This window comes from Pleurodeles waltl, chromosome 1_2 (genome assembly GCF_031143425.1).
Source record: "Pleurodeles waltl isolate 20211129_DDA chromosome 1_2, aPleWal1.hap1.20221129, whole genome shotgun sequence".
Lineage (NCBI taxonomy): Eukaryota > Metazoa > Chordata > Amphibia > Caudata > Salamandridae > Pleurodeles > Pleurodeles waltl.
The window spans coordinates 930675115-930688395 of NC_090437.1; the positions used below are offsets into that span (position 1 = coordinate 930675115).

Genomic DNA, 13281 nt, shown 5'->3' on the forward strand with positions numbered 1-13281 from the left:
TGCCAAGTCATGACACATTCAGTCCCTGGGCTCCTGGAAGGAGAAACTGGCAGAACCAGAGTGAAAATCCACGTACTGTATCAGAGCGGCAGAAAAATCGATGCAGAGCCTGAACCGCGGCTGACAAATCAATGCAGCGCCAGTGAAATCAACGGAGTGCCAGATCTTCACGGATTCAGTGCTGCTGTACGTGTGGATTTTACACGCATCTTCTCTAGGTGTCAAAATCTTCAACATCATTGCACAGACTCAAGTCTGCTTGTCCAGAAACCAACGCATTGCTTACCCGGTGGAGAAAGAATTGAGGCATGATCTCACTTGCTAGTAAGGCATCAACACATCGCTTGCTTTTCTGACGCACGCTCGCCCGTGCAGCTTTATTTTTGACGCATACTTGGTACTTTGTGCTAAAACAACACATCCATTGATTTCTATGGATTGCTCTGTTTACTTTAAAAAAAATTTATCATATCCTTGGTTGTGTATGTGGATATTTGTCGTTTTGGTCTTTTTTGACTTTGACTAAATATTGCCTAATATTCTCAACTGGTGTGGAGTCCATTTTGGTGTTTTCACTGTGTTACTGTGTTTGAGAAGGGTGTAGTTACCCTTAAAGTGGTCAGCCCATTGGCTACCTCCGGGCACTCCTGGTAATGCCCAAAAATTGAGTATTTAGTTGGCACCCCTCAACCCTAGAACTCGGATTCCTGACGACTTAGGAAGAGCTGAACACTACGGCGTCTCACCAGCAGAGAAGACTGCAGACACCAGCTGACTTGACCCCAGCCCTATCAGCCTGTCTGCTGCCCTCAACGATTCTGCATCAAAAGGCAACCCGTCCTGCAGCCCAGCTACCTCCAACGCCGTGGGGGGGACTGCCTGCCTTTAACAGAGAATAAAAGCTCCTGTGGCCTGCAGACCTGTACAGATGAAACCAACTTGAAAGAAAAATAACTGCCCTGAGGAACCGCAAAACCTCACCCGGACCCATCTCTGCACCCGACGCCCATGGCCCGAGTCAGAGTTGCCCACCAGTCCTGTGAAGGTTCCCCAGCGATTCTGAGCCTGATTCCACCGTGGGTTGACCCCGGCTGGTCTTTGCCTCGAAGCCTGCAGCCTCAGTCTAAAGGCTTCCCCTGACCACAAACTCCCAGTAAGCTGTTTTCCCACTTCAAAGGACACCACTGCAGCCAGAGCCCTGGGACCTTGGGGAGCTGGACAGACGGTGTCCCTAAGTCCTTCAACATCCAGACTTACCTGGGCAGATGTGGGTTTTCTTCATTTATCCTCTTGACCTGAGTCTGCAGCTTTTTTCCAAAACCAACCTCCTCCATTGACTTGCATTGGGTGCCCAACACTGTGTTGGCGCTCTGCACCCAGCTGCCTCTGTGCTGCTGAGGGTGTATGTTTGGTGCTGACTTGTGGCTCCCCCAGTGCTTGCCTCAACCCCAGGAGATCAACCCTGACACTGCTTTACTCACCTGTAAGCAGTGCATCTTTGGTCACCCCCAGTCAGCCAGCACTCTAGAGGCCTAGTAGGTTTTCAGGGGGCACCTCTAAGGTGCCTTCTGGATGCTTGTCATAATAAATCCACTACTGGCATCAGTCTGGATTTATTAAGAAGTGTTGGATACCAAACACCATAGGTTTCAGAGAAGCAAATATGTTACTGGGTAACTTGTAATGACCAGTGCCCAGTACATACTTTAAGATGGCTTTCCTGTTCACTTGCAATATCTAGTAATCGTACTAGGCATCACAGCCATGCCATGTTATCACACATGATTGGCACCATGCCACGCAGTCTGCAGTGGCAGGCTGCATGCAATTTGTAGGAGGGTCCCTTAGGGTGGGCACAATACATGCTGCAGCCCTTAGGGGACCCTCTTAGTACCCAAGCCCTAGATGTCAGGGGTACCATTTATTAGGGACTTACAGGAGTGATAAAGATTGTGCCAATTGTAAAAGATTAGACCTTGCTTTAGGAAAAGAGCCCTTGCATGGGGACCTGGTTAGCAGGAGCCCAGTGTGCCTTCGGTCAAAAAGCCTCAGTGGCAAAAAGATGAGGTGACCATTGCAAGAGGGACACTTTCCTACACTTATGTGGTGAGAAAGTTGAGACAAATGTCTGCATTCTTATTTTCATCACTCTGACATGGGCTTGCTGGAAATGTTGGTCAACCCACATGAGACGTTGTCCCTGAAATCAGACCTCTTAACTCAACATCAAGGTGAACTTATGAATCCAAACCTCAGAGAAATGTACCTTGTGTTTTCGACATTAAATTTCCTAGAGTTTTGGTGTCTGTAACTTCCAGGTGTGTGCATCTTTATTCTTCATGATGTTTGCAAACCAGCCACACACATTTGGTGGGCTGCCAGATAGAAACAATGTGTCCATGGTTGCACAGGTAGACCTACACAACATCTGTAAGCATAGATTCTAGATATTATTTGCTCCCTTTTGCATTTACAGAAATCGATTTATACTTCATTTAGCAGAGGCAGTTTCTTACATCACAAACAGACAACGTGCGTTTTTATTGAACATTCCAGCTGTCAAAGAATTCATGGAAGATCTTAAGCGTTATTTCCCAAGAACACCACCGGCCCATATGTGTGCCTTTAATGTAGTTGTCACAAGATTTATTGGACCTCCGTTTGAGCCATTACTTCAGTGTCTGATGCAATATCTTTCATGGAAGGTAGAATTCCTAGAAGCAATCCCTTCCTCAGTAGGGTTAGTGAATTGCAGGCCTTAGCAGTGGTGTCCCCTTTTATCCCGGTTTATAAGGATAGGGTAATCCTGAGGGGAAATCTGTGTTTTCCTGCGAAAGGTTTTCTTCCCATTCCACGTCCGGCAGTTAACTTTGCTGTTTCTTTCCACGCCCTTAAATAGTGGCAGAACGACCACTACACCCAACAAATGTAAAGAGGGCCTATAAATCATACCAAATCCATTTGTTAGAGAAAGCTTGTATTGCCCTCCTATCGCCCCAGATGTAAGCTTATGCTCCAGAGTCTGTACATTACACACATTACAATGTCCTCCACACTAGATCTGTACAGACCTGCTTAGCTTCTCTCTACTGTCTCTTACTTCCCCTTTCAGGATAACACAATCTGAGATGGAGTCTCTGCCCTGGTACATAGTGGGCTTCAGGGAGGCTCACAAGGATTGTTCCCTGTAGCATGCACACTCATGCGGGCAAGCACACTCTCTCTCCCAAAGCGCACCCTTCACTGCTCCACGCAAGAGAGAGTTCCTTCGTCACTGCTTTAAAAACGATGGTTGGCGCTAACATATTTTACCTTTCTTGGATAAAAAGGGAGAAGCAGTGACGGAGACCTTGCAAGGCCCTGCAGACAAGCAGCATGCATGCAAAACGACAGTTTCCCTTTAGTCTGCACGGGTTTTGCCACAGTGTGTCAGAGAGCTTGGAGCTGGCAGCTGTTACACATGCTGCTTGCTCTGTTAGTGTCGAGGCAAGAGGCCTGCAAGGATTCAGAAGCAGCAGTGATGCTCAGGAGCCCGATCCCGGGGTGTATCAGTTGTTGACAATAGCACAGATTAAAAATAAAAAATAATTATTAAAAAAATTATATACATTATCTGCTGTAAGGATAAAACTGGCAGAGATGTTCACTATGTAAAAATGCTGAAAATAAACTGTGGATTCTGCTGCTCACCAAAATCTAATCACATCCTTTAAGAATTGAGCGTAAAGCATTTAAGCACAACGGATTACCCTTTGATGGCAGAAAGAGATACCAATCTAGTTGCTGAATTGCACAGGGTGAAAAGCAAAAATCTGGGCTGAATCCCTGCTTGACCAAATTGTGTAATCCTAGGCAAATACATTATTACATCTAGCAATCTTTTTGTTTGTTATCAGATATGAGAGTAGTTCAAATACTTGAACTCTGAATGTGCACTGTAGAAAAATCGTGTTTTATATAATAGCCTGTAAAATTGTTCCATCTTTAGTAAAAAATCCTGGCCACGTATACAGCACTCACAACATCTGACTCTTTTGTTCGCTTAAAGGATTGTCATCTGAGGAGAAAGACGTGTCACCAAAGCTCAAATTTGGATGAAAAAAGTGGGGAATAACTAAAACAAGCATGCCAAAAAGAAGTCTGTTACTGTGGTTTCTTGAAGGTGTAGTGGCCTTCATTGTCACAATCACCGCTCACCTGTAACAACTGAATGTTCATTTACTTTCGCCCTGTTTCGGTTAAAGTCACGCTTTTGCATATAATCAGTTACAATGGCACCAATGCTGTGTACCTTCTGAGGGGCCAGCAGTTTGAATGTTCAGTATTCTGAACACAGCTCTGAGCCACCGAAAGGCATTCTGCAAATCTCACTCTTCCATCAGCCTCAACTCGAGAGCTGTCCATCATGGCTCATTATAAACACCTATCTACAAACTGAGCTTGCAGGAGTGCAAAAATCTCATCATTTAAAAAAAGATCCTAGCATAGAAAGTGCTAGCTGAGGGTGTCAGAACAGACATATGATAACTAGGCCGGTCTGGATTTATGCAATTTTCCTAAACTGACTACTTTCCGTTAGGCCTGCCCACGGGAGGGGGCAGAGGGGTGTAACAAGTGCAACACTAAATCATTTATTTGTGAAATGGCAGGCCGAGTTCAAAGTAACATAATTAATATTCTAGTTTTTGCAGTTGAAAGCTAGCATCCTATTTGTTTGTATTCATATTTAGCAATCAGTCCGAATGAGATGGTGAGTACTGGAACACAACAAAATAATCCACTGTAATGTCTGGTATAAGATGACACCCTTGTCATGGCTGTTCCCTTTTACCCCACCCCTCGTCTTTAGGGGTTTCACCCCACAATCAAGTCACAAGTAGAGGCGCTTTATGCAGATTTTGATTTAGGATCACACACATTTTTACGTTCAAGGATTCCAAGCAAAAGCTCTCAATAGTGTTAGTCTAAGCAGAGTACCCCTTTCAACTTAACTTAGACAGCCTAAGTCAACCAGTTCTCATAATTGGTCAACAATTACAGATACACTCTGTCCTATTTGGGATTCACCAGTGTGATGAGACAAATACGTTTACCTGCAATCACAGCTTCAGGGTGGATCAGCAGACAGTAAAGCTCCTGAGGAGGGTGGTATTGCAGGTCTGTCCAGGAGTGAGTGGACACAGATGATGGTATTGGATAGGTTTAATAAGAGAGTGGATACTGTGGAATTCAAGATCCACAGACCTACCAGTAGTTGAGGTCCTGGATTCAGTGAAGGAGGAGAGCCTGGGTAGAGGGGCCCCTGGGTGGAAGGGACGAATCACACTGGGGGCAAGGCCAGTAGGAGAAGGTAAAGAGGGAGAAAACCAAACAAGACCATGCCAAGAGCCCGTACTCCTACTTGGACATTTTCAGCATGATGATCCAGAACTTCCTGGAGGAGAGGCTTATGCTCTTCCAGTTAAGCCCCGCCCAACAACGTTATTTTGACATGCATCTTGTGTGTCAGAAACTACTTAATCTTTCAAATCTGCAAAACGCTCATTGAAAAGAAGTTCATTGTGCATCATCCTTATCTGCTCAAGAGAAGGATTTCTGAGTGGAATATATGAGTAGTTACCTAAGCTTGCTTGAAATTTACACACGCTTATTTGCAGCCCTTGAACATTAGAGGATATTACTAAAAAAAAGCATAGGTGTAGGAAAGTGCTTCTTTTTGACATGGTTACCCCCCTATTTTTTGCCTGGTACCTGATGTGATTTTGACTGAAAGTGCACTGGGCTCCTGCTAACCAGGTCTCCAGCGCCAGATCTCTTTCCCAAAACTGTATAATTGTTCCCCTAGTTATCAAACCCTTTAGCATCTTCTGTAAATCCCTAGTAAATGGTACCTCTAGGACCAAGGGCCTAAAGAGGGTTTCCTATGGGCTGCAGCACGAGTTGTCATCCTAATGGGCCCCTCGCGAAGCACATGACAGGCTGCCATTGCAGGCTGCATGTCTTGGTGCAGTCCAAATTGAAAACATGACATTGCATTTAGCTTGTGTGCCATGTCCCCTAACCGTAAGGCAGGGTGCAGTATATTACATGTGAGGGCATATCTGCAAGAGCAGATATGCCCTTGCTATGTCTTTGTCGATTCTTAGACCTAGTAAGTGGACAGAGAAGCCAATTTAAATACATGTGTTGGACACACGAGCTCCGTAGCTACATGATGGCTTCACTGAAGAAAGAGATGTTCAGTATCAAACATATCATATTGATAAACCCACACTGATCCCTGTGATGGATTTATCAATACACCCATGACCCAGGTACCAGGGGTACTATTTACTAAGGACTTACAATGGGGCTAAAGATATTGCCAACTGGGGAACAAGTTGTACAGTTTAAGGGAAAGAGATCTGGCACTGGGGACCTGGTTCCAGTGCCCTTTCAGTTGAAATTGCACTATGTGTCAGGCAAAAAGTGGGGTATAACCATGTCAAATAACATTCACATTCCTACATAAAGCAGAATATATTAATGGGAATGAGCATGCCACTCTTTTCAAAGTTCATGACCTCTAAAAAGCATCCATAATGGAGAATAAAACGTTACCTGCATATAATCTTTGTCCAAAATTTCTGCTCGGTCTGATTGGAGGTTTGCAAGCAATTATAGAAATTGTTGCCTTTACTTAGTGTAAAAATATATATATATATATATATATATATATATATATATATATATATAATATATTTAGACGAGGATATTTTTATTTGAGGGGAGGACAGTGTATTCTGGCTGACTTTGTTATGTGGGTTTAATGAACTATCCCTGATGAAGAACTAGTATTGGAAATAAAGTATTTTCCCGTATTCCTTCATAAATGAACTCAAAATGCAAATCTTGTAATGAAAGTGAATACTTGTTTTATTTTTATTTATTTTGCAGTGGGTATGATTTTGGCTACCTCATCAAAATCCTGACCAATTCCAATTTGCCAGAAGAAGAATTAGACTTCTTTGAAATGCTTCGATTGTTTTTCCCTGTGATCTATGATGTGAAGTACCTAATGAAGAGCTGCAAAAACCTCAAGGTAGACATTTTAAAGAAAGTTCGTTCTCAGTTTGAGATTGGGCTATTTTCATTGACATTAAACTAGTATGGATCTGTTCACTTAACTGTATGCTACAAAACACTGTATCTGCTTTTGCTTTCTGATGTTTTGATACAATTATCCACCTTTAAATAATTGGGCATTTAACACCAACATCAACACAGTCTTGTTTAGTGCTCTTCATTTTTTAATTTAACTCTTTAATTTCACCTCCCAGTTAAACCAAAACATTTAATTGTGATCATTACAACACCTTTATTAATCGTAAAACAGATTGATTAAACCAATTACTGGTTTATTGGTTAAATGGTGCCAGTTACTAGGGGGGCATACATTTCGCTATAAAATGTCTTATTTAGTCCCTATTTTGGGAATGCCATACATCCAAGTTGCTGGATGTCAGTAAATCTTTGTTACAGGCTACCATTCTGCAACGGTTTAGTGAATGAGAGACACTAGCTAATACAGTTGTAAGTAAATGACTTGATTTAAAAACAAAAAACAAAAAAAAACTGCTAATGTCATTCAGGTAGCTGAAATGTCGAACTAAAATTACTGGACTTGAAGGCAACCGCACCTTTCTTTAGAGTTAATTTTATAAATAAAAACGTTAAGCCTCTTGCTATAGAGCATCAGTGAAATGATTTCCTGTTCTTTGCTTTGGCCCAAAGTTGGATACATCTCTGGAAGCTTAGTTCTGACATGACCGAATAGAAAGACCAGAGTGCTTTTGTAGCTTTTACCTTGACATCAAAATATTGCTTCTGGAAGACTGTTGCTTAGATTTCTGCTGACATAATTTTTCATAAAGCAATTTTGTATTTGCAAGTGTTTGCCCAAGTAGCAAAACAAAAGGTAAAATTTTGATTGCCTAAGCGCTAGCATGATAATGCCATGAATTAGAAGTACTATTATAGATAGATTTTATTCAACACTATAGCTCACACCAGAATTTAGCCACAGCACTGATATCTGAATTTTAACAAGGTTTGCGATTTTTGACAGAGTTCACAGTTTTGCAGGATTAATCTTTACCACATATCTAAGTGCTGCATGGGCCTTTTGGGGATTTTTCACTCTAAACATTTTGCAGCTTTTTTGATGCCTGATGCATTTACAAATGTTTCTGAACAGTAGCAGAATGTTTTTCTTCAGTGAAGTCTCATCACCTGTCACCACAACAGCTTCTTTTACAGAGGTGACAAGTAGTAAACACTTATGGAAAGATCATGCTTTGTGCATGACTTCATAATGGGTCTTCCAGCATGCAGTATTGGAAAAAGGTGTTTCAGGAAACTGTGTGACAAGTAATCAATACACCATGACCATGGCTACCCCTTCTGAGTAATTAATCAGTAATTAATCTGAAATAGGGATTAAACCTAGCAAGAGAGCCTGGGTTTATGTTCCTGCCTTTAGACTTGTTGAGAGTCACTCTGGATCCTCAAGGTGTCCGACACAGAGCCTGGGCACCATCACAATCAATGCCTGAGGCGTTACAGTAGACTTCTTAGGCATCAAAGGGCCTTATGCCGTCGAGCCACTGTTTAACATCGTGGCCCCATTTCTTAAAGTCTGTAGCCACAGGAAAAACTCAATAACTAGCAATGGAGTTACACGTCATCAGAGCTCGTAGAGCTTCTGCTAACGGACTTCCTTATCAAGCTTCTTCCTTTTACAAGACCAGGATTTCACCAATCTGGCCCATTGGTTATGTCATTGACCAAGACTCAGAAAACAAGCCCATAGGGATCATGTCCCTTCTACATATACATCATTTTGAGAGGAAAGGGGAATCTGAATTCTCGAAAGGCATTCCACACTGCATACCAGCTGGCAGATAATCACCTCCAAGGAGAGAAGTAAGCACTAGTTCAGCACCCAGCTGAAGTAGGCAGTGTCCACATACCATTCCCTGAAGGATCTTTGTTACATTATCTGGATTTGTAACGCGCTGTAGTTAGCTGATGACCCAGGTCTTCAGCCTCTTGCAGATTTCCAGATGTAAAGATTAAGCCCTGATGTGTAGAGGGAGGTTATTCCATGTTTTAGTGACGGTATGGGAGAGTGCTAGGCCTCCTGTTCTGCTTTTGTGGATTGTGGGGGGATGTATGCTAGAGGGAGAGAGGAGAGATGGAGACTGACTCTGACATTGACTGCAGGTGCATGGGGATTGGTGGAAGTGAAGGTGGCTTTTAGGTATGCTGGCACTATGTTGTGCAGTGCCCTGTATTCGTGTGTTAGGAGTTTGAATTGACAGCATTTGTGTATTGGAAGCCAATGAAGTGGGTGCAGCGCGGGAGGTCTAGGATGAGTCTTGCTGCAGCGTTATGGGTGGTCTGGTTGGTGGAGGAGATAGTTAGGGATTCTAGTGTAGAGAGTAGTACAGTAGTCTAGTCTGCTGGTGACGAGTCCTTGAGTTACTTTGCCTGGTCTGAGGATGCATAGTATAGGAAAGCAGTAGCTGACTGCGTTACCTTGTGTTGATATGTTGAATTTGTCGTCTAAGATGATTCCCAGATTTCTTGCTTGCGTGGTGAGTTGGTGTAGTACGAAGCTGACGGCCACCAGGTAGAGTCCCAGAGTGAGTTCCTGTTCCCAAAGATCAGCACTTCTATCTTGTCGGAAATGAGGCAGTTGTTTTTCATTGATTCTGCTATGCTGATCGTGCAGTTGGCGAAGGTGGTCCTGGTGGTGATGGACTTGTCAGACATTGATAGAATGAATTTGGTGTCATCAGCATGGGAGATGATTTATTTGCTGTGTGCTCTGATGACATCGGCGAGAGGTGTCGTAGATTTTGGACAGACAGATGAATCTGAGGGTTTCTGCATATTAAGTCCTTGGGCGCTGATGTGTATGTTCGAAGTCTGACTCTTTGTGTTCTTCCTGTGACAAAGGAGGATATATACATTTGAGGGCTGGTCCTTGGATGCCTTTTTCTTGAAGTCTTTTGATGAGGCTCGAGTGTGACACAGTGTTGGAACGCAGTGGAAAGGTCCAGTCTTAAGAGGGCGGCAGTATTTCCTCAGTCTAGTAGGGTTCGAACCTTGTCTTTGGCAGCGATGAGTGCTGTCTCTGTGCTATGATTGCTTCTAAAACTGGACTTGAAGTTGTTAAGAATTTTGTGGAGTTCCAGGTGGTTAGTGAGTTGTTTTTGATTGTCTTCTCCATCACCTTTGCTGGGACGAGAGCAGGGAGATCAGGCCAAATTTTCTCATCTACTTGGAGTTGGCAGAAGGTTTCTGGGGAAGAGCTGTGACTGCTGCATGTTTCCAGTCTTCGGGGAAGGTGGCGGATTCGATGGAGAAGTTGATGATCTGTGTAAGGAATTTGCTGTCAGAGGACTTCCTAAGTTGAAGGTATGATGTGGGCAAGGGTCTCTTGGTGCCCCGGCGTGGCAGGTTCATGAGTACTGCTAGAAATGGAGTCTCTAGTTGGCAGTGGTTTGCACCTTGTCCAAGTAGGGACCCTCACTTTAGTCAGGGTAAGGGGGCCACACAGCTAAGATAATCCCGGCTTACCCCCTTGGTAGCTTGGCTCAAGTAGTCAGGCTTATCTCAAAGGCAATGTGTAAAGTATTTGTACACACACAGTATCACTGTGAAAACACCCCAAAAGTACTCCACACCAGTTCAGAATAATGGCCAATATTTATCTGAGTGAAATAATACAGGAGCAACAAAAATCCAACATGATCAAGTAAAGATACAAATTTTCAAAGATTAAATCTTGGTTTAGTGCTTAGAAATACAATAGCTCCAACTGGGGCTATCCCTGTGTCTTGACGGAGTCACTTCCAACAGTCTGCTGCTCGTGAGGGAATGCGGGTCGGTCACGGAGTCGCCCAAGTACAGTACCTTGTAAAATGATGAGGAAGCAAAGACATTCCCCGGAGTTGGGGAGGTGAGTCATCACTGGAGTCGGTGCCATTGGTCCGTGCGTCTGTTCCTTACTGCTAGGCAGGGAAGGTGAGACGTTGGTTCCTTAAGGTTGCAGGGGTGATCCAGTGTCAGTTGCGATCCGTCCTTACGACAAGGTAGGGTTGATTAATCCAGCAGGTCAAGATGAGAAACGTTGACTTTGCGGTGTGGCAGTCCCACCAAGGGGTCACAGGTGCTGCGCTGGAGTCAGATGTCGCAGACATCAGTGACACGGCACTCGGGACCCACACTGTGGTGGGACTTTCAGAGGCTCTGCGGCTACGTCTGGCCTGTGTTGCAGGTCGCAGTCGTTGCATTCAGCGGGGGCCACATCCCTGGTGCAGGCAGCGGCATGGAGTTAGAGTGTGGCGCTGGTTCCAAAGAAGCTCTGGAGTCGATGTGCTAAGTTTCTTTTTGGTTGCACCAGAGCTCACTTCCATGGACCCAGGATCTAGATTTAACACTTTTTGGCAAATCAGGAATCTAAGCAAGAGAGCTCAAGCGCTGGCAGGTCAAGTCTTTGATGGCCGTAGACATCTTAGCGGGCAAGCTCAGTTCAAGCCCTTAGAGAATCTTAGAAAGCAGGATGTAGAAAGCCAAATCCAGTCCTTTCACTCCCAGGACAGAAGCAATAAGCAGCAGGCTAGCACCACAAAGCAACAGGCAGAGTGGCAGTCCATCCTACAGCATCCACCTTTTCTCCTGGCAGAATGTCCTCAGTTCAGACGTGCCCTAACTATGTGGTATCAGAGGTCCAGTTCAAAGAGAAGTCCTTGTAGTGCACAAGACCCTGCCTTTCCCTGCCCTGGCCCCAGGCACACTCCATGGGGTTGGTGACTGCCTGTGTAAGGACAGGCACAGCCCTATTCATGTGCAAGTGTCGGCTCCTCCCACCACTCTAGCACAAGTAGACCCATAAGCCTGGTGATGGGCCATCAGGATATGCAGGGCACACCTCAGCTTCCTTTGTGTGACTGTCTGGAGTGAATGTACAAAGAGCTGCACTGTCATCCTGACCCAGATACATATTCCACAGACTGGCAGAGGCACAGAATGATTAAGCAAGAAAATGCCCACTTTCTAAAAGTGGCATTTTCAAACCTACTATTCAAAAACTAACTTCACTAAAAGATGTATTTTTAATTGTGAGTTCAGAGACCCCAAACTCCATATCTTTTTCTGCTCCCAATGTGAAATTCCACGTAAAAGGTATTTCAAGGCAATCCCCATGTTACCCTATGGGAGAGACAGGTCTTGCATTAGTGAAAAACAAATTTAGCATTTTTTCGCTATCGGGACATGTAAAATACACCAGTACATGCCTTACCTTTTAAGTACACTGCACCCTAGCTATGGGGCTGCCTTACTTTAGGGGTAACTTACATGTAGTAAAAGGGAAGATTTGGGCCTGGCAAGTGGGTGCTCTTGCTAGGTCGAAATGGCAGTTTAAAACTGCCCACACAGATACTGCAATGACGGGTATGAGACATGTTTACAGGGCTACTCCTGAGGGTGGCACAATCAGTGCTGCAGGCCCTGTAGTACCATTTGAATTACAGACTCTGGGCACTCATGGTGGACTACACTAGGGACTTATTAGTAAATCAAATATGCCAATCATGGATAAACCAATCACCAATACTATTTAGACAGAAAGCATATGCACTTTAGCACTGGTTAGCAGTGCTAAAGTGCTCAAAGTTCTAAAGCTAACAAAGACAGATCAGTTAAAGTAAGAGTAAGAAGGCAAAATGTTTGGGGATAACCCTGCAGAAAGGGGTCCAACAGCTACAGTGGTGTCTTCCCGGTGAGTGTTCTCCATTTGGTTAGGTGAGTATACAGGTAGATGATGGCCATGTTGATAATATTGTCCTTTGGGTTAGGTTGGTTTTTGAACTTGTGAATCTTTTTGATTTTTCTGTGAAAGACGCTTGAGAGATTGTTGCAAAGTTCTGGGATGGTGAACTCCTTGATGTTGGAAAATATATCTTTGTGGTTGTAGGAGCTAGCTTCAATATGATCAGTGAAGGAGTTTCTCTCTGATAGCCAAATAGAACAGTGCAAAAGTTGGACAATGTCTTCTTCCTCCAATACAGACTTTTAGAAATGTCAAGATGCTTCACCTAAAAGCACATGCAGGTCTCCGGCTCTTGATTCCTCTGTGCTTTCTTGTAGTTTCCTGTTTCTATTTAAATACTGTTTTTTTTTTAATTCAGTCTTGCACCTTTAACGTAAAGGCAACTCGTGGACTTCCTC

General features: G+C 43.9%; 1 protein-coding gene across 4 annotated transcripts in view; it reads left to right on the top strand.

The window, feature by feature from the left end:
* The window catches only part of CNOT7 (CCR4-NOT transcription complex subunit 7), a 171704-nt gene that overhangs the window by 66611 nt on the left and 91812 nt on the right, over positions 1 to 13281 (top strand). For all 4 annotated transcript variants that reach the window (XM_069200545.1, XM_069200537.1, XM_069200555.1 and 1 more), the window contains one exon: positions 6937 to 7081. In XM_069200545.1, coding sequence (XP_069056646.1) covers positions 6937 to 7081 — 145 coding nt within the window. The remainder of the gene's footprint in view (positions 1 to 6936; positions 7082 to 13281) is intronic.